Source organism: Lontra canadensis, unplaced genomic scaffold (assembly GCF_010015895.1).
Source record: "Lontra canadensis isolate GAN:19392208 unplaced genomic scaffold, GSC_riverotter_1.0 scaffold83, whole genome shotgun sequence".
In the NCBI taxonomy this organism is placed as follows: Eukaryota; Metazoa; Chordata; class Mammalia; order Carnivora; family Mustelidae; genus Lontra; species Lontra canadensis.
The window spans coordinates 1252690-1279887 of record NW_022631077.1 but is presented as its reverse complement, the minus strand read 5'-3'; the positions used below and the strand labels follow the sequence as shown (position 1 = coordinate 1279887).

The window sequence follows — 27198 nt, the reverse complement described above, 5'->3', positions numbered from 1 at the left end:
ACCCACGTCCCTACCCTGCAGGTGCTCCCCTGTCTCCAGGGTTCTCCCCCCATTTTTGCTGCCATGCACCTTTTGTACCCTCTGTGTGGTTGCTCCAAGCCTCCACCCAAGCCTCCATCATCTCTTGACTCTTAAGATTGGGCTCTCTGCCTCCGCCTGTCCCCTCCCATCTATTCTCACCAGAGCAGCCAACGTGTGTCCTTTTGTGTTCAGCACTTTCAGTGAAGTTGGACACATTTGCCAAAAACAAACAAAACTCACTGAAGTAGAGATTTTGGCAAAATATGTAATCAAGTGTCTGGATAAGCATTTTGGCATTTGAAGACATCCAACTTCGTTTATGATCAGTAAACTCCCTTCTACTCTCTCTCATCCCTGAAGTTCACCTTCTGCCAAATGCCCTTGACTCTAATTTCATCCTCCTCTCTCCACCCTGTCTTCAGTGGGCTGACCGGATTCTACCTTATGTTGTGACTTGCTCTGCTTGGGCATTTCTGAAGCCAGGCAGCTGTGTCTTCATCTCTCCAATCAGGTCAGACTGGGCTCTGCCGTCTGGTGGAGCCAGAGCCTCCTGGGTCTCCCTGAAATTTGCAGGTCATGGGTTAGGCACCCAATATTGAGTGTAACTCTGTCACTAACCAGCTAAAAGCCTTTGGCAAACTGTATGATCTTTCCTGTTCTCAAATTTCAATTAAGTAAAACAGAGAATTAAATAATTCCTAAAATCACTTTTAGTTCTAAAAGACTATAATTCTATGATTCTACAGCAAGGAAAAACAGAAATAATCAGAAAATCAGGAGCAGAAAAATTTTGAAATGCAACAGAATGAAAGATGATCACAAGCATGATGGGTTTATTTTAGGGCTTTGAGGCAGAGGATAAAAGAGTAAGACTCCCATCCCACAAGCTGGTAGAACAGAATTAGGTGATTAGAGACTAGTCATTACAGAATGAGATAATAAATGACTTAGTAAAAATGGCTGACCATCACTCTGACCAGCGATGGATGAATGATACATCTCCAAATGTTGTAATTAAATCTCTCTGAAACCAAATTCTAGCAGTTAGTAAGCTTTTCTTCCTTTATACTTTCAACAGCTTGAGAAGTACAGTCAGTTTTTAGATTAGGTTCTCAAAGCATCATCTGCGAGTCTAGACTAGAGATCAGAGCATTTCCGTGAGGAGGGAAGTGTTGATGAACAGCAAGTCTAACCTTTTATTAAGTAGATGAGGAACATAAAGACAAGACTCGTTGAATGACTTGTTGAAGGTCACACAGAGTGGGGGCTCACTCCCAGAATGTCTGACTGGTTGTCTCACTGTCATGTCCTCATCTGTGAAACACTTCGAAACGGTCAGTATTAGGCTGGTCTCGATGATTTTACCGAAGCCAAGGCCATGCTTGACTTCAGGCATTGATTCACACATTTCAGCTCTGTCCAAGCCTCTGGGACTGCATGTCAGCCTGGTTACATCTGTACAAGACCATCTTTTGTGGTGTTGGAGTTACGTCACCCCTCCGGGATGGGGTCAAACATGCATCCCCCTGCCTCCCTGCTGTGGGTCCCTATCTAAAGTGGACCTAGTGAATACAATCGCAGGCAACTCTTCATCTGCAACCACCCAGGTGTTTTCTTTTTTTGCAATGGCAGTAAGACACTAGGGTTACTTATTGCCCCAGGAGCTTATCTCTCCATCAGAGTGCCTCTAGAAATTTGGAATGTTGGAAAGCCTTTGCGCTATAGCACCCTGTGCATATGCTGAGTTCACACACACATGTCAAAGTAGAAAAACCAATTCCCTCAGAGGAATCCTCAACAACATCTCTTCCCGGGGTTTGTCTTGAAAGACAAGATCAAGTTAAGGGGAACTCCATGAGAGAAGATAATTCCCTTCATTTCAGCTATTGGCGATAATAAAGATAGCCTTCGTCACCTGATGGAGTGATGGTCACTTCCATTTTACCATGTGAGAGAACAAAACAGATAGGCATCATGACTGGTGTTGGCTCTGCAGTGAGCCTTCTCCAGCACCTCTTGAGTTAATCCCTAGACACTGCCAAGGCTGAATGAGAGCTATACCTTTGTATCTCCTCCTGCTCTGTGCCGGGACCACTTCATCCAAAGCCCTAGGACCCAGCAGAACTTGCTATCACATATCCTCTTGTAATATTTTCTCATGAAAACAAATAAAACATTTTTTTTTATCAGGTAGGAAGCATCTTCAAAACAAACAAGAATGTAATTCCTTGAACCTCAAGGTCTCATGTCTTGACACTTAATAAAAACCTCCCCAATCGTCTAGAAGTTTTGGGGTTTTGTTTTGTTTCTGTTATTTTTAATTGTGACTCTACACCTGGCAGGTCTCTCAAGCTCTTTTGTAATCCATTGCATTCCAGAAGAATGAAAGCGATTCTTTATCAGTTCAAAACTTTGAGAATTCCTAACCTAGGATTTTGGATTTAGGACAGAAGGTCTGAGGTCCCTGTTCTAGAGAATCTAGATGCACAATTTAATTTGTGAGATTGTTCACAGAAGGGGGAGTGTTACAATCAGGAGATTGAATTTCTCTTTGTTGGAAATCAGATTTGAATCCAAATACATATTCCTTACTTACTAGCCATGGGAACGTGGGCAAATCACTTCACCTCTTCAAATCTCATTTAGATCTTTGGTAAAAACAAGTCTGATGACAAGCTGGATAATGACACACTTCAGTTATTATTATTATGGTTTTTAGCAGCTGCGGAGAAAGCAATGTTGCATAGAATTTAGGCTTGTGGCCTCTGAAATCACTTTGCCTACATTAAAATCCTGCCTCTATCCCATAGTAATTAGATGACTATGTGCAAGTCATTTTAACTCCAAGTCGTAGGTGTTTCTTCTATAATGTAAAGTTGAAGGTTGTCATGAAGAATAAGTGAGAAAGAAAAGCCATGTATCCACAGAAATTGCATGGTGCAGTGCTTCATGCAGAGTAAGCATTTAAAAATATTACTGTGATTACTAACAGAAATGCAGCATCAGCAACAGCAGCAGCAATGGTAATAATATTGCTTTATTATGGAGACAACTTGTAGTTATTTGAGCAGTGGAATATCTTCCCCAAAAATATTTTTGGCAGAATGAATGTTTCCGTCTTTGACTAGAGCTCATTACAAATACCGATCTTCTCTGAATGGTACAAGGACCGTTGAAAGAACATTCTAGAGGAACCAGAAGAATATGTTATTCAGTAATATTCTAGACAAGGAAACATTTTTCCCTCCTGAGCCGATCTGTGTGTTCTGATTTTACTAAAAATCCTTCTTGTGTCACTTTAATAGGACACCGATAAAAGCAATAAAAATTCCTGCCAGTATTTCTAATAATAACAATTTTCACTGGTCTAATATTATTAGTATTTTAAGTATTTACCTGCAGTCAACTGATTCTCAAGGAGCACAATTATATAATAGATGTGCACGGGATTTGAAGCAGAAACAAAACCAGACACATTGTATATTAACTGCACCTCCATCTACCATCTTGGACAGAATGCTGTGGCTCTAGACTATTGCTAAATATATATATATATTTTTTAATCTAGTTCCTCTGCTATGAAAATAGGAACCTTAGGAGCTGCCCTGCCTGTCTTCTAAGGTTGTTATTGGAGATCAGATGAGGGAAAACTTGGATTGAACTGCAATTGAAGTCCTGGTACAAATTTAATTTGTTCTTATTTCAAAATGTGAGCTCACTCACCCACAGAAACACGAATTCTTGGATTTTTGTTTGTACTCACTGAAAAACAGCTTCTTTGGTTAGTACATTTACCCCATCGTCTGCGCCTGGATTTGGCTCTGGAAAAGGAGGGACAGGCGGCTGAGGAATACGCTCTCCGGTATTCAGAGGCAGATCTATCTTCTCTGGGAACAGGGAGGCCTGCTCCTGCCCCAAGAGCTTTTCAAAGACTCCTTTAAGGAATTTTACCAGGCCTTCTCAGAGCTGTGCACATGCCAAAACATATATTGACATGATAAACCACAATGGACTTAAGTGTTTAAAGTCAAAAATACACTGTTAAAAATAAGTACTTTAGTTAGCTGATGGAGCAATCATACCTGGATGCCGAATTGAATTTGTTTAGCATAAACCACAGAGTAAACTTTTTCTCAACATGTTGCATGGAAGCAGGGAAAACAGAAGGCGAAAAACACAATCCGTGAACCTTTTCCTCATTGCTACATTATGGAACAATCGCAACTCGTAGCAGAGTAACACAGCTAAGCCAATAAACTCTGACATCTCTGTGAAAATGTTTAGGTTCAAATTAAAATTAAATATGCTTCCCGTGCCCCTGGCTCTGTCTGCTTACTTCTGTCTCACACTTGTCCCTGATGCTTCCTGTTCTCCTCTTTCTGACGTCCAGAATATCTGCTACAAAGAATCCCTCAAACTTGGAAAAAAAAAAAATTGGTGTAAACGCCAGGTGCCTATTTTTCACCTGTGTTCTGCGTTTGCCTGTTAGTGTTACGAATGGAGTCATCCAGACTCTTTTCTTTTCCTTTGTTATATACAGTGCCTATTATACGTTCTAGTTGTCTCTATTGTTTCATTTATTTTTTTTTAATTTTGAGGGCGTGGAGTTGGGGCTAGAAGTTTGCCTGCTTTGAGTTTTGGACCCATTATTCAGCCTCTCTATGCCTCAGTTTCCTCATTTGTGACATGGGAGTTTTTTGGGGTTTTTTGCTATTTTTAAATTTTTTAAATTTTTTATAAACATATAATGTATTGTTTGTTTCAGGGGTACAAGTCTATGAATCATCAGTCTGACATAATTCACAACACTCCCCATAGCACATACCCTCCCCAATATCCATCGCCCAGACACCTCATTCCTCCCATCCCCCTCCACTCCAGCACTCAGTTTGTTTCCTGAGATTAAGAGTCTCTTATGGTTTGTCTCCCTCTCTGGTTTCCTCTGGTATCCTCTCTTCCTCTCTTCCCCTATGATCTCCCGCCTTGTTTCTCAAATTCCACGTATCACGGAGATCATATGATAATTGTCTCCATTGTTTTAATTTGGCTGTAATATTGCAAAAGATTTTGACCTGAGCAACTTCTTGTGTGGGTGCAGTATCTCGGGTGTTCTGAAGGGTACAGGTGATTTTGTCGCATTCATTCAGTTCATTCGGGGAAACAGCTCTGCCTCCAGCATAGTCTAAGAAGCAATAAATTATTGTATTATTTTGCAAGATTTCAAGCACGAGCATGAAGGATCAGAGGAGAGAAACTTTGTTTAAGTAGATAAGTAGCTCAGAAAACTCTAGCTCCTATCATGTCCCAATTCAAAGACATTTACACTGCAGGTTACCCCGAGAAGATCTCAGCATTTGCCACAAGGGCCCTGGCTCTTCCACTTCTCCTGAACTGGTTTTCTGGTCCAGGGTTGGGAACTGAAGAGAAGTACTCCAGTATGGCCTGAATATACAGCAGCAGATCAGAAGTTGTCAAATTCTCCCTGTGACTTACAGGGACCGTCCACATACTGAGATGTGGATTTATTAGTTTTGCTCACTTTGTCAGAGACACAGGTCAAATACACAATGTGTTAAGCCTGGCAGGGCCCCTGGCAGCCAGGACAATGGACAGCATGTTTCCAAAAAGAGGGAAAAGTGTTTCTTCCTCCTACCTGAGGTTATATGACTCCAAGCTCAAATTAGTATCTTCATTATTTTATACTCACCTTCTGATACAGTTCCAAGCTTGACTCTGAGTACACCCATGCAATGTCATGAAGAAAAGTGAGAAACTGGGTCAGCCATCTAGGTACTTGACAAGATAGCCATGGACAACTAACTGAATTTTTCACCTTGGATCTTAGGATCCCCTATGGGAAGAGTTTTTTCGGAGTTATGTAGCATTCTCTAGATTCAAAATTGAAAGTGTTTTTGAATTCAAAAACTTCATGCACGGTCTTCGCTTATTTTATTTTTTGAACTTCATGAGCTTTTTTTTTTTTTTGATATTACAAAACAAAAATCCATTTCCCAGAATTTGACTCTAAACAAGAACAATAGTATACATTAATCAATAAGAGTATCCAAAAAGATTATAATGGGATATTGATTTGATATGTCTATGCTCATTTTATATATGACAACAGCACCCACTCACCCCTTGCTGCTCATAAGTTTAGGATTCACTCCACTAACCCATGGTCCTGCTCCCACTGTTGTCCTTTGATGCCTGAATCCTGGAAAACGTTGACACTACTTTTCACTGGTGCATTTTCATTTCCTCCATCAATAGGATTTTCAAGTTCTTTATATGACTATTCCTGCTCTTACCAAGACATTCATATGACCTCTTTTACTTCCACATCCTAAAACCCAGCAGATGTTCATTAGAAAAGTAAAGTCACCCATTTGGGTGGTGCCCTGAACCCCCATCAGGGAGGACTGAGCTGTGTTGTCCGGGCCCCTTACCATACCCAATACATCCTCCAACCCCGCCCCCCTCCCCCGACATCCCATTGCTCCTCCCCCTTCTCTTGCCTTTGTCACAGCACTTACGACTTCCTAATATGCTATCTTTTTCATTTATTTATTTATTGTGTTTATTGCTAAATCTCCTTCTCTCTCTCTAATCAGATCAGCCCCAGGAGAGGTCTTTGCCTATTTTGCGCAGTAATAAATCTCATTTGCTTCAAATCTCTAAGGACAGTGTAGTAGCTATAGTAGAAACTCAATAAATATTTGCTGTACAAAAGAACAAATGCCAAGAGATAGGTACTTCTCTAACGCTCAAGTCATGAAACCTTCCTTATTGACCGCTCAAGCTTTTCCTTGCTTACTTTCCTCCTCTCTGAGTGCTGAACTCTGGCAAAATTTTAAACTCTGTTCATGTCTTTCTTCTACAACCCCCTATGGCCCAGAACTTTAATCTAAAAACACCCATTTCTTTGATCCATTTCGACCCATATTCTTCAAAGTGCCTTATGTTTCAATATATATATAATTCATTCACCCATGGTTATTCACCCTTTCTAAGTAAATCCATCCCATCATTTGTTTTCTTGTTTAGGGAGATATTCAGAACCCTAGAGCCATAAGCATTTCAGGAAAAAGTCTCTATTCAGATTAACATAATGCTCTATTTTTGTAAATATGCTATTGTCTTCTTGAAGATTATTAAGTTGCCAAACCATACAATTTTATGTATCTGACTCTCCCCTTAGAGATATCCAGATAGTAAAATTACTATAATTAGTTTGGTAATCACTCAGCACTAAAAAACTCTTACTCAAGAGTTCTATTTGAGAATATGAGGAGTCCAACTACATGGAAGTAGATAGTATTGACCTACTATCCCAGCAAATGAAAGACAAAGTATAAGATCCCTGATTTTCAAAGTTTAAACCCCATTATTCGATGGAGATTTCATAAGGTTTTTGTTTGTTTGTTTACTTTTTCTTCTCCTGAAAAGGTAGGAATAGAGAATAAAAATAAATAATATCTATTGGGGCTTTCTATGTTTCAGTCACTGTGCTAAAGTTTTTTACAGATATCGTCTTATTCAATTCAACCACCCTCTGAAGTTGGAATTTTACAGTCACAGAATTGGATACTTCTACAGTGAGCACTTTGCCCAAGGCTCAGGGCTTAGGATAGTTAGAAAGAAGTGGGGATATACATCTAGCCAGTGCAAAGCCAAGCACATAACTTCAACCACCGGCTGCACATGTCCTATTACCGTACCTCGTTTCTGCAGCTTTTCACGTCTTCTCTCCACTCCTCCATACCAAAATTAAAAATAAAGGATTTTTTAAAAGAGATAGAGGTAAGTGACCCTCACAGTACTCTAAACCATCTTGTGCTAGATCTGAGGGGTCAAAAGGCTGTGAAGGGCTGGGACCGTGGACCCTATGGTTGACAGGAAGCAGAAGAAATTAACCAGTCTGGGTTTTGTTTCCGTGTTGTCATTGTTCGGTTTTGTTTTCCCAAGAGGTAAAGAAATGTAGTCTATTGAGGTTGTGCAAGACATTCTTCAAAAGTGGGAATTATATACAGAAGCTGTCAAGGGTTTGGAATGCTGTTCTACAAGATGACATATACATCTGAAATGAAAGAAACAGAGAGACAAGATGACACTCCAGTTGCCAAGTATAGGAACTATAAATTGAAAACACCCCCACCCCAATCCACAATTCTCTGAGTCTTTAAGGAGCCTATGTATGTGTCAGGAAGCTCTTCAGTACAATAAAATGACAAAACCAGCCTTTTTATCGGGGGTGGGGGGGTGGGGGGGGGAAATCCCCTCTGCAGATCACCCGGATCTTTTGTGTTCCTTTCCCTTGCTATTTCAAAACAAAGAGCACTGTCCTCTCTCACTAATGTCACATCTCACTATCACTTCAAGAGCAGAAACGGAGACAGGGTTGACAGAGCACACAGAATCAAACATTTTGAAAGAACTCCTTAGAGTCAATAAAAGGTTTGGGAGAGAACCCGCTCTACAGTCAATGATGCTGATTAATTTGTAAATTTCCTCCTAGAGTATAAATTTTCTCATTCACTTTTACATCCCCTACAGAAGCCTTTTATCTGTGTGCAGACTCAGTAAGTGCTAAATGGCAAAATGAACAGTAATCTGAATAATAGCCTCGGTCAGGAGCCACAAAGAAACTGAAAGGACTGGGGAGGCAGAGTCCACCACGGGGGGGGGGGGGGGGGGACGGGAGTGCACGTGGAGGGCAGGCGACGTGACAACTGCGCTCAGTCGCAGGTTCCTTAATCCACAAGGGTCTCTGTCTCCTGTCTGCAAGCCAAGGAGAATGCTGATTTCACAGCACTGGGGTGGGTTTTAAATCCGATCTTGTTTCTGACAATATCTTGCGAACCGCAGGGTGCTGCGCAAAGTGTGAAGGACCATAACGGTCTCTGCTTTTGCAATTCAGTGCAGGAAATGACTGATACCACCTACGTGTACAATGCAGGGACAAAATGACAGGCACCAACATATAATCCGGGACACAGTCAGAGTCCCACAAGGGCGCCAAGGCACAGGGAAGGTGCAAAGAGGGGAAGCTGCGTGTGAGGTTGGAGAGTTACCTGGGGAATAGGAGTGTGGCATAAAGCTGACATACACGAAGATTTCAGGATGTCAGAAGAACAAGAGGAGGTCCCTAAAGGGAACGGAGGACAGTTTTTGAAGGGAATGGAAAGGAGAGGGCTCTTGTTCCCGGGTTGAGGGACAATCTAGCCCGGTAGTCAGTTTTATTCATACGTCTGTCATGCCCTGAACATTGATGGAAAAGATTTTCTTCTGAGTGATGTGGTAAATGTTTCCAGTTCTTTCTATAATCTCCCTCTTCCAAAATGAATTTTCCTGTTCTTGCTTTTTGGAGGCTTCAGGTGTATATGAAGCATCTAGGGTAGTGTCATGGGCGTGAGTGAGAAAAAAAAAATTATAAGGAGAGAACATTCTGAACTAAATTACATTATGAAACTATTAAAGTGAAGGAGTGAAACAAAACAACAATCAATTTGGCTTTTCATACTCGCTTCTAGAACAGATGGAGTTTGGGGCATTATTCTGGGGGAGCTTCCGAAAGAGGGGATCAAGTTGAGAAGATTATAGTAATTGAGGTTATATAGCTTTACCTAAGTAGACCAAGAATTAGCTAGGCTTTCACATCTTACAAATAAATTCAGTCTATTTCTTATAAGTGTGTTTCAAATATTAATATCTACTTTCACGACACATGTGAAATCTTCTTTGGGCTTCACAGTGACCTGTAAGACAGAGCATTAAAAAATACATATCCGTGGGGCGCCTAGGAGGCTCAGTCAGTTAAGCATCTGCCTTCCACTCAGGTTGTGATCCCAGGGTCCTGGGATGGAGTCCAATAGGGCTCCCTGCTCAGTGGCAAGCCTGCTTCTCCCTCTGCCTCTGCCTGCCACTCCCCCAGCTTGTGCTATCAAATAAATAAGTAAAATCTTAAAAAAATACATATTCACAATAGGAAAGACACTAAAAGCTGAAACGATTTACTGTACAGGCAGTAAGTGGCAGAGCCAGAACTCAAACCCAGATATTTTGACTCCAGACACAATGCTGTTTCCAATCGTATCATGTTTTACTTCTGTGTATTAAGGGGGACTTTTTGTTACAGATTCTGGCATTGGAAGCTTTATTTTCATCATTACTAATCTTTTATTTCTTATTCTTTGGTGTTCATTGCCAGTGCCAGCTCCCTGCACCCATGCGAGCACTCCCAACTTTTCTCTCAGCTCCTCGTCAGCTCTGTCAGGTCGTCTTCTCCCCCTGCCAAAATGTCCCTGCAACCTGCCTTCTCCCCCTCCTCCTGCCGACACCAGAGTACGATACTGTGAAATGATTTTTGCTTTCTTTTCCTTTCTCTGGAGGGCTATCAATATCGCTGGAGGAACTGGAGTTGGTCCCAAGCCGATTGATTTGTGGACTCTAAATGTAGTGATATGAGAAACCAAAAAATCAAGCCCCTGCACCTGGGTGATGTTGCTGTGTCGCCCGGTGACAGTTTTTGTAGACAGATTTTTACATGTAAATTTACAAGCTTCCCTGGAAGAAAGCAGGTGCTGTGAAGCAGATGTTGCATTTCAGTGTGCAAGAGCTTCACCCAGTTGACAGAGGCAAAGCTCAGCACCCTCCAAGAGGTCCGGCGGGCCTGCGGAGTCTAAAGGCGGGTGAGAGGTGGACCTCACACTGACCACTGCACGCTCAACCACCCACAGCAGAAACCGCTCATCATCTTCAACCTGTCAAGGGAAATTGTTCCTGTGTTCGCAGCTGAAAAGCAAACCAAGCCCACGTCTTTGTAGGTCCTTTTCAGAATAAAGCATTGGACGCTTGGGCCACATTTCTCATTTTCTTATTCTGCAAAATAAAAACAGAGAGTGAGAAATTAAAAGAACATCTAGGTGACTTTGTTTGCCTAATGTCACCACATCCGATGACGTCCGCAGCTAGCCAGGGAATACATGGCAAGTGTCACCCTAGAGATGGGAGGGGGATGAAGAGGGGGCATTCATTCTGACTGGTGGTGCTGGCAAGGGGTACTAGAGACGATCCACGTAAGTGGAACCTGAAAGCAGGACTTAACTGCAGCATTTGAGAGATGGACACTCAAGTTGAGAAAATTGGGTGTGTTCGGGCAATGGAGAAGGTGGCAGCAAGACATCCCACAGGGAAAGGATACAGTCTAATATTTCCATGTCTGCCTCCCTCGCTGAGATGGAAGGTCCTTGAAGACACAGGTTTGGTCTTATGTTTCCAAAAGCAGACCCATTCCCCACTTCCTCAAGTCTGCACCCTTTCACAAATGTCCTCAGATCTTAGAGGACCCTGTGAACCAAGGGAAGGAATTTGGACATGTGTCCTGAGGCAATGGTTTTGGAATTTTCAGAACTGTATTTGCATTTTGGAAAGAATCTCTGGCCTGCTGCATAGCAAAGGAATTGGAGTCAGGCAAGAATGTATGGAGGAAGACAGTGAGACAGTTGCAGTGATCTAGGATCATTGTAAAATCCTATCTCAGCACCTCCTGAATTTTTCTTCCAAACACAAACTGATTGTGTTTAACCCTCTCCATCACACTTCAGTAGCTTTCCTTTAGATACTGAACAAGGTTTAAAGTCCCAAGCATAGAATTCAAGGCCCCTCGTAATGTAAACCTATTCTACCTGTTCTACATTTCTTCCTTCACATACTCTGGTCTCAGTCAGTAGAGACTAATCCCCGATACCCCAAAAGCATGTGTCCCTTTTTTATTAAGGTATTTATCCTCTTAGAAGTTTGCTCTTGCTCCTACTGAGGTACTCACTTCCTCCTCCCGGCTTCTTCCTCCCACACAGCACAGTGAAGTGTTTTGAGGGCCAGATGGTGACTTACTCATGCATGCTCCTCCACCCCCTTTAGCCTAGCACTTTGCACATTATAGACACTTGGCAAATATTTGTTGAGCAGAATTGAACTGTAATAGCAGTACTTGTAGTTGGATTCATTTCATATTTATTGAGCACCAGAAAACATAAACAAAAAGGTCGGTCCATCTAATTACATTAAAATGTAAATCACTGTGCAGAAATTTTAAGTCGAGAGACGAAAGATACAGAATATAAACAGCAAAGAGGTAGTTTCTTTACAAAATCAAGACTTCCCCAGATCATTCACACTAATAATCTAAAAAAAAAAAAAATGGACAAAGGAATTAAGTACACCCATTCCATTTTTCATTTGACAGTTAAGGATGAAAGGGTTTTCAGGTACCCATTTGGGGGGCACATGGGTAGCGTAGTCTGTTAAGAGTCAGACTCTTGGGTTTTGGCTCAGAGTCTTGAGATCCAGCCCTGTACTGGGCTCCACACTCCCTCAGCGTGGAGTCTGCTTTAAGTTTCTCTCCTGCTCTCCCTCTGCCCCTCCCTCTGTCTCTCTAATAAACAAATAAATAGATCTTAAAAAAATATATTGCACCAGTAGGACTGAGGATGTGAGGAAAAAACACTCACAAGCTTTGTTCACTGGAGTAGAAACTGGTGTGTTCCTTCAGGGAGGGCGGCTTGTCAATACCCACAATATTTAACATGCAGGAGCCTTTAATCTAGAAATTCTATTCTTAGCAATGTATTATAGAGATGAAAACAGAACAGGCAAAGAACCATACACAGTAATGGAGGTTGCAACCTTGTCTCTAACAGCGAACCCATCAGCGGGAGGCTGGTTCAGTGACAATACAACTACATAAAGGAAAACTGCAGTCATTGAAAGAAATGGAGTAAATCTAGGATTACAGGTGGAGCATTATTCCCAATTGTATCAATAACAGAAAAAAGCAAGGTACCCCCGGCTTATACAATAGGTTGTTCCTTTTGTGAAAAACAAACATACAGATATCCTTTATATGCATAAGAACCTTGACATGGAAACTTGATGAAAACTTGACATGGGCTGCTTCTGGGCGGATTTATCTTCTTTTGCATTATTTGGACCTTTGAACATCGTGTACCCTTTTGTGGTGTTTGAGCATGTTTTTCAATGTGTTCAATTTTAAAAACCACCCCCATCCCCCACACATACACATTTGTTGATCAATTACACACACTAGACGCTTACCTGGTATTGGGGATATAACCATGCATGATATAGCTTATATCCACCAGGAGCTTTCAAGTAGGTAATGATCCTCAAAAGGATTGCTTCTACATACTACCTCACAGCATCTCTCCCACGGCATGGAGAATCTGCAGTGAGATACTTTCTCTGAGAGATGTGGGTAAACACAGTAAAATATTTGATAGTTGGTATCAAAGGCTTGTCTGAAAATTTTCTCACTGCACCAATACACATCCTGATACAAATGATTTATCACGTTAATTAGCTTCACTTTTCCTGTAGTGTCTTAGAATGAGAATGACAATACTGGCAAATGTGACAGTGGGGATGGGACTCTGCCCCTCCAAAGTAGTACAGCAAAGTCTTACATAATCTGGGTATAAGACGAGTATGCTGAAGTTATCAGGGTATGGTGTAAAGAGGCAAACAAGGAATTGGGGAATTAGTGAAGAAAAATTTAGAACTGAACATCCTTGCCTAAGTAGAGACACATTATGATTACACACATTAATGATTTGCTGGTCAAAAGTCCCCAATTAGTTTGTCACCAAGAATACTTCACAGAAAACACACTTACAGAAACCATTCATCAAAGAGCTATGCCATTACTACAAAGCTACAATAATCAAGAGAGTGTGACTTAAGACAGACATATAGATCAATGGAATAGAATTCAAAATCCAGAAATAAACTCTGACATACATAATCGATTTGCAGTAGGAGTATCAAGACAATCCAATAGGAGAAAGCACAGCCTTTTCAACCAAAGGTGCTAGCTAGGACCTGGACAGCCACATGCAAAAAAAAAAAAAAAAAAAAAAAAGGAAGAAGAAGAAGAAGACAAAGACGAAGAAGACAAAGACGACGACAAAGAAGACGACGAAGACGAAGAAGAAGTTGGATTCCTATCTCATACCACATACAAAAATTAACTCAATGGATCAAAGACCTAAATATAAGAATTAAAACTGCAAAACTCTTAGAAGATAGTTGTAAGTCTTTTTGACCTGGAATTAAGCAATGCTTTCTTAGAAGAGTCACTGAAAGTAACAAAAGAAAAAAGAAATAGGACTTCATAAAAATTTAAAACTTTTGTGTTTCAAAGGATAATATAAAGTGAAAATACAACCCACTGAAGGGAAGAAAACCTCTGCAGACCTCTATCTGATCAGGGACTTGTATTTAATATATATAAAGAACTCTCACAATTAAGTAATAAAGATACATTACTCAACTTAAAAATAGGCAAAGGATCTAAATGAACATTTCTCCAAGGAAGACATATGACTGGTCAGTAAGCACATAAAAAGATACTCAACACGAGTAGCCTTCGGGAAAACGCAAATCATAACCACACTGAGATACCAGCTCACACCCATTTGGATGACTGTAATCAAAGGCAGATAATAAGTGTCAATGAGATTGTGAAAAAATTGGAACTCTTATACATGGTAAAATGGTGCTGCCACTTTGGAAATGTTTCTCAGTGCTCTCAAAGTTTAAACATAGTTACCATATGACCAAGCAATTCAACTCCTAGGGATATATTCAAAAAGAAATGAATAACCACACAAACACTTGTACACAAATATTCCAGAAACAGCATGACTCATAATAGCTTCCAAGTGGAAACAACCAAAATGCCCATCTACTGATGAATGGATACAAAAAATATGGTAGATCCATACAATGGAATGCCTTTCAGCAACAAAAAACAATGAAGGGCTGATACACGTAACATGAATGGGTCTTGAAAACATTAGACCAAGTAAAAGAAGCCAGTCACAAAAGACCACATACTATACGATTCCATTCCTATAAATGACCAGAATAGCCCATTCTAGAGATAGAAAATAGTTGTTGGAGAGGTGAAGAGAAAGGGAGGTGTTAAGAAGAGATGAATGTGTGCTTACGGTTTCTTTCTGGAGTGAAGGGCTCTAGAATCAATTGTGGTGGTGGCTGCACAACTTTGTCAATATACTAAAAATCACTGTATTGTATACTTTAAGTGGATGATTTATATGGTATCTGAATTTTATCTCAATAAACTTGCTATTTTTTTTTTTTAAAGGGCTAGGCCAAGACAAATAGCTCCTGGATAAATGTTGATATTGGTAGGTACATTTAAAGAGGTGACAGTAAAATTCCAAATCCTTGACCAGCATGCTTAAAATACTGAAATGCTTGTCACACAAGTATTAGTTTCTTGTCAGGTCCTATTTTAAACCATCATTTTTAGAGCAATCAATACAAATCAAGGCATTTCTCAAACAATCCAACTTTTATTCAAATAGAATCACATTTAACAATCAGGGTCATATGGCTTAAAAACATCTGACCTGAGTTTTGGACTAGACCAATGAGATGGATAGTTTGTGGTCAGCAGCCTTTAAAATAACACTCTTGATCCAGCACCAGATAAAGAGAAGGGACATGAGCTATTTGTTTTCATTGATTTTTTTAGTATGCATTAAATTTTATTAAATAATAGGTTCTAAAACTGGCCTATAAATGAAATAAATTGGATTTAAAAACATGGTAGCTATGAGAGCTGCCACACAACCTACCCCAATCACCATACTGAATATTTGTGTGTTTATAGCACAAAATGAAGTGGAGCTCTAGTCTCATCCCAGTGTGTTCATACTTTTCCTTGCCCACCTCTTCCTGTGAATAGAAATCCCCCTTCTAAGAAAATCTTTTTCTCTCCCATTACTGTGCTTCAAGAGTATAGGCCTTCAGGTTATCCAGTATGTATGGATTTTAGTCACAGAATATTTTAACTAAAGCCTTTCCCTAAAGAAAGAAAAAAAAAGAGAAAGAAAACCAGTTTTTTTGCAGGCCATTTATTCGACAACCCTCCCACACCGCTTCTTCCCTGCCCAGTTAATGTACTACTCTGATTTAAACAAAGACAACGGAGTGAAATGAGCATGGAGGTCTTACTTTGCTGAGCCTGAGATCTGAGGCCCACTGCTCATCCCCCGTGAACTTACCTTCCCAGTCTCTGTTCTGCCACTCCACCAACCACCTTAAACTCTATGTGAAACAGCCTATAGACCACTCTCCAAAGTTAGCTTGAGCTTTCTTTCCACCATGTTGTTGCTCGCGTCATTTCCCATCCTTGGAAACCACCTTCCTTTCACTGCCAGTAAGTGTTTACTTGTTACCTTTGCTTGTTAGCCAGGTGAAAGGCTCCACTCCTCCCATCACCTTTCCTAATGCTCCCTTACCTTTGGCAAGTCATGTGAACTCAGCGGCATGGCACAGTCAGCACTGGCAGACTATCTCACGGCACTGAGGGCAAAAACAAAGGACGCAAGGCTAAATTAACTCTATCTGCCCTTGTAGAATTTAAGATCTGTCTGGGTAAGGCCTAAAAGGGGTTAAAAGATTACAGTAATCTTTGTTGAAAGTATTCATCTGCTTCTAAATTAAATAAACAATTTTAATGCAAACAGTCAGTAAGGCATCTTTCCCATCGCCCCCAGGATCTCATCTCTTTCTGCTGCTGTAGGCATAGACGGTGTCACTCCATTCTGTCTTCTCTGGACCATGATAGAATTCTGCACGTAAGTATAAAAGAAGAAATCCAAATCAGTCATATATCAATTGCTACTCATTTGCCAGTTATTGGCCACTACTTCCTCAAAGAGGAAATTCTAAAAACCAAGTGTAAAGAGGAACCAAAAAACTAATTCTAGGACTTCAGATTATATTTTCAAACTAATTAAATAGAAGTGACCATTCCAACTACGTTGATGGTAATTGGGATGGGAATATACATTACTGAAGTACAGGAGCACAAGAGTCCAGTCTGTCCAGAGGATCTACTAAATAATTACTACATGAAAGCAATAGTTAACTTAGAAGATCTGGAAAGGAAGTAGCTAGATCTAGTGCTCAGATACAGAAGTCACACACCAATGTCTCAGGAAAAATGGGATCATTTTAACAACCATGAGAGGTGGTGGGAAAGGAGAAGGCAGAAATGGAAACATAAAATGCATTATGACAAAGCAAGCTCTCCATTCTGTTCATCCCCAGAACTAAAATTAAAATAAGGTTATTGTGTTAGGGCTGCAGCTCTTAAACACTCATAGGAAGACCCACCCATAGGAGACCTGCATTCTTCCAGCCTGGAGAAGGAGGAGGCAGCCACTAAAAGCTCGCAAGGATCCTTCAGGAAACACAGAGGAGAGTGAAAAACTTGTTTCCCCAGGCATCACCAAGAAGGGACTGTGGGTATATACTAATTTGGGGCTTCAGTTTCAAGCCCAAGAGAGGAGTTTTAACACAAAGCTAACCAAGCTAGGCTTACCCAGAATTTCCGGCAGTTTTTATACTTCAAGAAGTAAGTGGAACACTGTTCCCTGTCGTAGTTATTTTCATCCATACATCGGGTAGAAGCATCAGATTCCTTTAATATGTAAGAAAGGCATCATTTAAAGAGGGAGGAATGGGATCTAAAAAAAAAACAACAAAAAACCCCCAAACTTCTGAAGCCACTTCCCTCCAGAACAGATAATACGAACTCATTCCCTTTTGCTCCTTTTAACGAGCATGTAATGAACAGAAACTGAATAATCTTCCCAACCATCCCAACACTCATTCTGCTCAGGGCAGACATCTTCCTTTTCATAGTCTGGGTCAGTTTTCTGAATATCTGATCATGGGAACTTGAGCCAGAGTGCAGACTGAGATCATTTACCCCAGTTACCGTTTAACAAAGAAGCAGAGGCAAGGTGCAAGGTGCTGAAAATCACTACTGCACAGCGAGAATCAAAACCCAATCTCCCAACGCAGATTGCAGCTGTCCTGCTTTTCCAAGTTCTCACTTTGACTTGACTGTTTCAAGATCCTAAGTAAGTCGCTAATAACTGGTCTACATCAAGGCAACGTAAATTAACACCACTCATCTCAATGTATTTTTGGCTATCATTCCCTCCATTATGCAAGTACATATACTATTATGCATGAAGTTTTAATAGATATCATTAATACCACTTCAAAACCTAAGTGAGCAACACAGGGCTGTGAGTTCAAAGGTAGGAACCATTTGGGAATTAAAATTAAGCTGTCTAAACTGGAAGTAGATTGGATAACAAACTTCAAAGTGAAAAGTATGATTCTGAGAAGTCATCTAAAGGAAAGCTTTAACTCAAGGGGTAGGTAATTTGCTTCACGGATCTAAGAAACACGGTCTATCTAAAGAAACTTAATAAAGCTGTTCAAAACAGATCAAATATACAAAACAAAGCTAAAATTCTATGCGAAATATTTAATGAATGTGTGCACTTGAAAAATGCCATTTGGCTCAGGGAATGGCACCAGTCTGATGAATGCGTTACTCCAGGGTGACAAAGCCACAAGTCAGTATTGCTAGTCATACCAAACAGATGCCAGTAAGACTTTATTGTTACAACAAAACATTCTGTGTACGTGATACCCTTGTGGGAAGCTTTAGGCTTTAAATAGGCAAATTCCATTATAGGCCCTATTCGTCGCCAAGCTGTCTCAAGGACAGGATGAAATTATTGCTATTAAAACAAATTTCAGTGGCAGTTGAAAAATATACTTTGCCACTTTCCACTTTTGGATTACAGACTTTCCCTGGTGTTACATATTCCGTCTGGTGTTACAGTGGCAAATATATGCTTGCACATTATACAAATGGAAACTTTGAGGGGATGGATCTTTGTTACCTAAATTATGAATACCTAAAACTGCTCTGGTGAAAGAAGGATACGCTGGCCAGGAATATTTTTGTATAGAAATAACTTTATTCAAGAACTTTAGAAAATGGATGTCCATAAGAACACAACAAGTCTCTTTTTCCAAGTTAATACTTGTGAAAATTAAAAGCAAATCACCTTACCAACAAGCAAGGGTTTATGTCAGGATCTCTCAGCCTCCGTGCTACCATGGGCATCCTAATAGTTTTCTTACTGCAGGGAGATGTTAGAAAAAAGAGTTACACAGTGAATGACAGAAAATAAATCAATACATCTCATTAGACCCCTGAGTACTTGAAAAATTAATATTGGGATGCTTATCCAGTAAGGAACTTTGTATGCTCTCTCGATTATGAGAATAAATATTTGGTTGGGTTTTTCCTTTGAATTGCCATGGTGCCTCAGGGCCGTATTTAAATTCATCCACTGAAATTTGATTATAATGTCCAGGAAGAAAGTTCAGTTATAGTTCAGTTTTAGTTTATCTTTACTTCTAAAAGTTAAGCTATAAACACATTTAAAAAAAAAACTAAGAATACAGCATGCATTCTTTTTCAAAAAAATATTTATTCATTTATTTGAGAGAGAGAGAGAGAGAGAGAGAGAGCAAGCCAATATCACAAGTGTGGGGAGGCAGGAAGTGCAGAGGGAGACAAGTATACTCCTGGCTGAGTGGGGAGTGTGCTTCCCTTCCAGGCTTAATCCCAGGCCTCTGAGATCATGACCAGAGCTGAAATCAAGGGTCCAATCCCTAAATGACTGAGCCACCTAAGGCTTCCCAAATATAACATGCATTCTAATGATTACTTCCTTATTATACATTTGATCATTATACAAAATAAGTGTGGAACAAATAGTACAACCCAACATTAGCAAAAACATTTGTTTACTAAACCTAACTGCATACTCTGTAGCCAGCACCAGGGTGGTCAATATACTAAAAAACAAAGTTATTGCTTAGTTGGCATTTTGAAAAGCTAAAAAAGAAAAACTGAAACTTTACTCCCAATGGTACCTTCTATTTAACTGATACTTCCCTGGGTTAAAGGAAGTCACAAAATGCTACTGTGGTTCATTAATCTTCCAACTCAAGCCTTACACATGGAGAGCTCTGCAGAAGTCCTCACCAATTAAAGATGATCACAGTTCCCTAAGAGCCACCTAGTGATTCCAAGTCAAGTCACACAGTACTCATATATGTTCCAGGAAAACTGATCTCTATAACGGAGTTCATCTGAAACTGGTATGCCTATTATCTTTGAAAACATGTCATAGAAAGGAACTAAAAGAAAATTAAAAAAACAATAATCAACAAACTATTTAATATTTCAAAGTGATTTTTTCATTCCACTATACCAGTATACTATTGATGAGCTACCCACAAACATTTTTAAATGCTCTTCACTAAGTTTAAGGAGCTGAGCTAATATGTACTCTCGAATTCTCTTCTAGCTTAACCATCTCCCACCTAAAACTGGAAGGAGAAACAAGTGGCAACGCAATATGACCTACGCAACACCACCCAAAAAAAAACTGCATCAGTCAGTATAACCAGACAAAGGTCAGAATTTTTGTATGAAATGGTTTCTACTTTTCTTGCCCTAGATGACACGGTCAAAAAATATCAGTCATGGTAGAAGAAATAAGGTACATTCAGGAAAATCAATCAAACCCCATCAGCTCCTAAAAAGTGGAGATATTTGTAATCAAGAGTCACCCAGTTCAGAGACCAAGGTGTCCAGGCTAAAAGAGAAAAGTTTAGTCATTCCAGTATCCTTTCACTTTTAGGAATCCTCTAAGTAATCCTTACATTTCATGATTTTCGCTGAACAATACATGAATACACCTAGCTAACAAAAGCATCTAGGTAAAAACGAAATTCAAGGTGCCATTCAATTTTATCTAGAAGCTTCTTCCTCTCCTGAACACAATTCTTTTGCTCGCTTGACTTCTCACTAAGAGGTAACAAACAGTACTAAGTAAATCCACATCCTTCTTTTACATCCATCCTATGATGTAAGAACCCAGAATTCTACTTAGCTGTTTATATTCCTTATATATAATCTCAACAATAATGAGACATACACAAAACTCTGATTGCGTGCCTTATATGAAAATGCACTTTCACTGCATTTTATTATCATTATCAGTCAAGAATTCTTTTAAAATAACATCTAGGTAACATTATATATACACAAATCAGGTTTGAAGGATTAATTTATTAAGATTTCCTTTCCTTTCCTTTCCCTTCCGGATTCTACATACGAGTCAATGTAAGTTTGGATTTGTAAATGTCACCTTCTTTGCCTGAATCCTCACGTATCGACTGGAAATGAAGAGGAAATGCCTGTTTACAAGGAGGAGAAGGGCTAAAGGGAAGATCTAGTATTCTGCCAGAGATGGCTTGCCTGCTTACTTTCTGAAGGTACTAAACAAATATTACAGAGCTCTACATGCAAAGGACAGCCAGAAAGAAAACCAAAGATTTGAGGGAGGGGCCGCAAAAGCACAGCACAGTTGAGGAATAACTCTAACACCTTCTCCAAAAGGCAAATTGCTTTAAAAAGTATGTGTTGATTTTCCATCCAGTTCATATCACCACAGTTCACATCCCCAGAGAAGAAAACGTTACTGAACACGTCCATGCTCACATGCTGGTCAGAGCCAAGGCAGGGGTCTGTGGCTCTGATAAAACGCAGATGCGACTAGCAGGAAACTGAAATATGTTATGCGAGAACCTAAAGCCCTTACCCCACTGCTGAGTGCAGAAAGGCAGGGTCAGGAAGTCGGCATAGCATGGCGGGGAGGGGTGGGGAAGTCGAATCAAGAAACTGGAGGTGCGAGTCGGCAGTCTCGCGACCTTCCGCGATGCTGCCTGTCGGTCTAACGGTGGACGACGGGCACAGAACACACCTTACTTTGACCTTCGATGGAGCCGAGTAGGGTAGAGGGACAGGAAAACGCAGGAAACTGGGGGGCGAGGGGTGGCAATTACGCCCCAAAGGTTAAGAAGCAGGGTAAAGGAAGAGCTGGGGTGCCCAGGCAGAGCGAGGGTCACTTTCCTCGTCTCCAGCCCGAACAAACCGGTGTCGTGGAAAGGAGAAGCGACAGGAAAGGGCCTGCGCTGAGGCAGGGCCTGGTGGCAGCGGCTTCACGCCGAAAGAAAGGATTCGGGCCCGCGGTGACCCAGGTGCACATTCCTCTCTTTTCGCATCCCCGCAGCCGCCGCGAAAGGAGGGGCGGAGGACCACTCACCTCGGACAGCCACCCTGCCAGCGACCAGGCCTTCTCCAGCTCCAAACACGTCAATGGCTCACGCAGCAGGACCTTAAGTAGCGCGCATCCCAACATGCTGCCCCCGCTCCCCGGCGGCCGCCGGCCCAATCAACGCGCGCCGCCGCCAGATTGACAGCCCTCCCGGGCCCTGCTGGGCGGGGGCGGGCGGGTCTCGCCCCGCCTCCAGCTGGCGGGAGGAGGGCCGAGGTGGGAGGAGTGGGCGGGGCTGGGCGCCCGGCCACGCCCCTATCCCCCGCCCCGCCGCGCCCCCCACGCCGCGGCCCGCCTCTTAACACTTTGGTTTGATGGGCGGCACCAAAGCCCAATCGGCAAGCCCGTCCCTGGCGGCGGCGACGCCTAGTGGCCGGCCCCGGGGCGGAGCCCGCCCGGGGGGCGGGCACAGCGGCGGGCGGGGACCGGGGGCGGGCCGGCGGGAGGCGGGGGCGGCGGCCGAGGAGGCCGGGGGAGGCGGCGGTGGGCGCGACGTCGGCGGCGGCGGCGGCGGCGGCGGCAGCGGCAGCTGCAAGTTGGGCTGCAGGGGCAGCGCATACACTACAATGGCTGCTGGAAAGAGGCGTAAGGAAACAATTTCCAGGCCCGCCGCGTCCAGCCCGAAATATGAGAAAAAAATTATTAGAAATTCCGCGGGCGGTGTAAAGGCGGCGGACGGGCCGGAGGGAGGATGTTAAAGCCCCGCGGTGAGTTCTCCCGGGGTCCGGGGCGGCGGAGAGGCGTTTAGCGGGAGAAATATCAGGGTTATTTAAATTATGGGACTAGCCGAGGGGGCAGAGGAGCAGCAGCGGCGGCAGGAGGAGGAAAAGTTTGTGCTACTCTCAGCCCCTGCTCAGGACCCCAGAGAGAAAAATAATAATAAAAAATAAAATAAAATAATTAAGCGGGGGTGTGGGGACTCCCGAAGTCGCTTCTGACAGGGCAGGGGGCGATGCTGCTGGAGACCCAAAGGTGAGGTCGGTGGGAAAAAAAAAAAACCCTTTATTCAGGGTCTGGAAAGTTTGAAAAGTTTTCCTCCTCCTCCTCCTCCTCCTCTCTGGTGCTGTGAATATTGTGACAGCGGCAGCGGCAGCAGCGAGAGCGGAAGACATTAGAGACCCGAAAAATAAGGGAAAAATTAATATAAATTCAGTTTTGAGAGTAAACTCTCCGCATTTTCCACCAAAACATCCCGGGGGAAGGTCGCTTCCCAAAGGGCCTGGCGGAAACCCGCAGTCGGCAATATTTGGGGGGCACTTTGAGTGACTTGGGGTAACTTTGCCCCTTTTTCAAAAGAGGTTTTTCTTTTTTGGAGAAATGAATTTGTTTTTGCCCTTTCCTCAGGTGGGCGAGTCGGGGTCGGGGTGCGGGGTCTGCGGGGAGGTGTGAGCCCTGGATGTGTGGCTGCGAGGGCGGGGGTAGGGGGAGGGGGTGCTAAATGAAAGCAGGAGATCTGCACAGAGCAGGGACAGCTTGTTGTCAGTATCATAAACAACCAAAATGGAGGGAGAACTCAGGCATATAACCAAATAAAAATTTTTTAAAAATCGCAAAAAATCCCTAAAAATCCGGGATGCTCCCCCTTTTCTCGCTAAAGGTAGAAGTGTGAACCGCCTTTCCCCTGAAGTCCATTTTGACTTTGCAGGGACCAAGGAGTTAATATTTATTTATTTTTTAAAACTTTCGAAGGGCAAAAGCCTTTTATAACTCAACCGACAATGAGAAAACGTGAAAATCCGATGCAAGAGAAGGAGGGGGAGGGAGGGGGGAGGTGGTAGTGCAGAAACTGCTAAACTTATTGGTAATGTGGACTGATCTGAGATAAGATAAACACTATATTTGCTATTTTATAACTCTCTTTTAATGATCTTTGCGGGGTGGGTTTTTTTTTTTTGGTGGAAAAAAAAGTGATGCCATTTTCTTAATAGAGTTAATATGTGTGATTGGAAGAATAAACCTTTCCGGCTTTAGATTGCATTTTCGTCGCATTTATGTTTCAGGTTTTGTTAGTGGCTCCCTCTCTTTAAACTGGGCTCTACAGAGGAGGGGTAGAGAGGTGATGTTGCACAGAGAGACTGGAGTGCAGGACTGGAGCACCTTTTGGGGAGGGGTGGGGCGTTGCTTGGTTTCTCCCTTCCTGACCCGTTTGCTTCACCTGTTCATCCTCTGTAAAGAATATTAAGCTGAAGTTTTCTGGTTTTACGTATATAAAAGGATGGTGCCTCTTGAATCACATTTTAAGTTAATGGGAAAGTGCTGCTGATGTTGGTTCCACGTGGGATATGGGACAGAGCAGGGCATTTTAAAGAGACAGCTTCTCTTTTCTTATGATTTTCATCACCTGCACAGAATCACTGTCTGAAGACCAAAGGCAGAGGTGCTGGGAGGGTGTGGTGGTTTAAGAGCCATCTCTTTCCATTACTCAAATGCACCCACCTTTAGGAGTGATGGAGGGAAAGGAGAGATAAACAGGCTCAATAGAAGATGGATATTGTGTAGATTAGTTTGTATCCAAGCTGTTCTTTTGTGTAACAAGCCTCCCAGGAACTTTTCATGTTACCTTTCTTTGCTTTGGAAGCTGATTTTGGAAGGATTTGTGGAAAAATGGAAATAGTTTAAGGTGTGTGGTGTAATGGTATAGCATTATTGAACAGTTATGAATTCTGTGCAGTAAGATCAAAGAGCTGTGTATGCCCATAATGTGATTTTACAGCCATTTTATAAAAGCTGTAAAATACCTAATATTCTATTTGGCTTAAGGTACATTGAAGACTTCTGGTTGAAAACTGCAGACAGAATGGTGGAGATTCTTTTACACTGTAAGCAGTAGGCATTTCCTTAAGGGGAGAAAAAAGCACATACACCAACACCATGGAAAAGTTTACGCATACCCATTTTTAAAGCCCATCCTATACATGTGCTGTAACTCTGCTACTTTGAAATTAAAAGGTTTTAAAATCCTGAGACCTGTCAGTTTGCATCTTTTAAGTTGAATTTATTTGTGTTATTTAACAGGAAATGTTTACTGATCATATATTACTGTTGACTTTAATGGTTGACATTTTCACAATATTTTCAAAATTTAAAATATGTTGTTAGCTGAATTGTTTGAGATTAAGGTTCATCTCAGATAGAATTGACTTGTGCTCCATTTTCCACAGGTATATGGAGTTTTGAAATAAATGCCTATTTTCCTTTTTTTTTATGAGTTATAGAAATAGATTAAAATTAGAGCTGGGTTTTTGTACATCTTATACAGACTATTTTTTCTTTCCCTACTGTACAAACAGATTATTGTTTTGAATCCCATTTTATGTTAACATGTGTTCACAACTGAGCTCCTATCTGCACCTTTCTGTAAATACCTCCCAAACAACGTTACATCGGCATAGTGTTTGAGTACATCATCTTGTGGTTTCTGATTTTGGAAGTAATTACACCTTTCTAAGAACTCATTAAAAATTATTCCCATGAACCACTGTTAAATCAAAACTGATTGAAAAGTGATTAAACTATCAATGGGAAAGGGAAACTTCCCCTTCCCCCAAATAATCATCTGTCCAGAGGTTTCAGAATGCCATTATTATTTATACAACCTTTGAAATTTCTCTTACATTTTTATTGTACTTTGGCTGAAGAAAGTTACATTAACTATAAGTAGTCAGAATTAGGCTCTCTGTTTAAAATAAATGAGACTTTTGGATCTTAATAGTTGCCACTTCGACAGACTAGATACTAATAACAAATAAATTCAGTTTCTGTAAAAGTGAAGGAAAAATATTTCTTCCAATTACATTAGACCATTGAGTTATTCAGTTTGTTTGGACACTTCAAGTTATGATTAGTTTATTGTCAACCTAAGTAAAAGTGCTGTCATTGGGATTTTTTTCCTCTCTCACAAAGGGTAGTATAAAAGTTTCTTCGTGTTTGGGTTTTACACAACTGGCTGATTATCTGAATTAGAAAATGCATTGAGAGTGCACAAAGTATAAAAACTTGAATTCGTTGGAGAGTCTTATTTAGGTAGAGCATAGCATAATATCTAATTTGAATTGGTTGTATTGGGCTTTTTTAATGTCTCAGATATAATGTCTGTTGAACATACTTTTTCTAAAAGCTACCACTAAATTACACCTATTTAAAGAAATAATCCAAGGATATTGTGTACTCAAAATCTTTATTTCAATTAGAGTTAGCAAAACCTCCTACTTTGAGATTCTTACTTGAAATTTATATGCCTTATTCTGCTATTTGAAATTCTATAAGGAGTTTAGCTGTTATGGAAGATAATTTATAGATAAATAATCCAAGGATATTGTATATTCAAAATCTTCATTCCAGTTACAGTTAGCGAAACCTCCTACTTTGAGATTATTACTTGAAATTTATATGCCTAATTCTGCCATTTGAAATTCTATAAGGAGTTTAGTTCTTGTGGAAGATAATTTATAGATATAGGCTAGTACTGAAAAAATCCCATGTCTGTATGTTTATTATAACCAAAATATTTTAATAAACAGATATCTACAGCTAAATAAATTAGTGAATTTGCCTTTATCAATATAATTTTAAATTTTTAAGGGTACTCTTTGTATTTTAATATACTACAAAGGTGGGATTTTTTTTCCTTTATTTTTAACATAATGCTGGTTGTTGCCATACACATTTTGGTTGGTATTCTGGAAATTTTCCTTTCTAAGGATTAAATTGTTGTTTGCTAAATGAAATGTAATGCTCCTGTCTTAGATATTTGAAAAGCCAGATAACTTTAAGCTGTATCTGTAACCATCTTTAAAGTTTTGTTTCAATAATCATTTGCCCCTTGAGTTGTGTAATCAAAATAGTGGTTCCTTCTAGGAATGTTTTAATATTTTTTATTTAGAATTCTGTTCTTTGGGAAATTAAGATGTACAAAAAATTACCTGTTACACACACATTTACGTACACACACACACACACACACACACCCAGGAAAAAAGTTTTGCTGAAAGTTTACTCAAACTACGTGGAATACTCGTTCTTTTTGATGTGTTTCCAAATGCATAAGGAATAAATATAA

The 27198-nt window shown here is 40.9% G+C and overlaps 2 protein-coding genes across 5 annotated transcripts in view; one reads left to right on the top strand and one right to left on the bottom strand.

The window, feature by feature from the left end:
• Positions 1-15399: 15399 nt before the first annotated feature.
• On the bottom strand, positions 15400-22245 carry CHCHD7 (coiled-coil-helix-coiled-coil-helix domain containing 7). Of its 2 annotated transcripts, none has more exons than XM_032882590.1 (4): positions 22128-22245; positions 19016-19085; positions 17459-17557; positions 15400-16703 (listed from the first exon to the last, which is right to left on the bottom strand). In XM_032882590.1, exons 2-4 carry the CDS (start codon positions 19067-19069, stop codon positions 16599-16601), a joined length of 258 nt encoding a protein of 85 aa, XP_032738481.1. In that variant the 5' UTR covers positions 19070-19085; positions 22128-22245; the 3' UTR covers positions 15400-16598. The 2 variants fall into 2 exon arrangements, with proteins under 2 accessions (XP_032738481.1, XP_032738482.1); XM_032882591.1 differs by having other exon boundaries at positions 19016-19095; positions 22128-22168.
• Positions 22246-22691: 446 nt separating this feature from the next.
• The window catches only part of PLAG1 (PLAG1 zinc finger), a 48474-nt gene continuing 43967 nt past the window's right edge, over positions 22692-27198 (top strand). For all 3 annotated transcript variants that reach the window (XM_032882586.1, XM_032882588.1, XM_032882585.1), the window contains exon 1: positions 22692-22846. The gene's annotated coding sequence lies outside the window, so the exon portion shown is untranslated. The remainder of the gene's footprint in view (positions 22847-27198) is intronic.

Excerpts from the sequence above, each read along its gene's own strand:
- CHCHD7 (XM_032882590.1), bottom strand. The coding sequence starts at position 19,069 with ATGCCCATGGTAGCACGGAGGCTGAGAGATCCTGACATAAACCCTTGC. Across the intron at positions 17,558-19,015 it reads ACATAAACCCTTGCTTGTTG|GAATCTGATGCTTCTACCCG; the intron begins GTAAGGTGATTT and ends TACATATTAAAG. Across the intron at positions 16,704-17,458 it reads AAAACTGCCGGAAATTCTGG|AATTCTATCATGGTCCAGAG; the intron begins GTAAGCCTAGCT and ends ACTTACGTGCAG.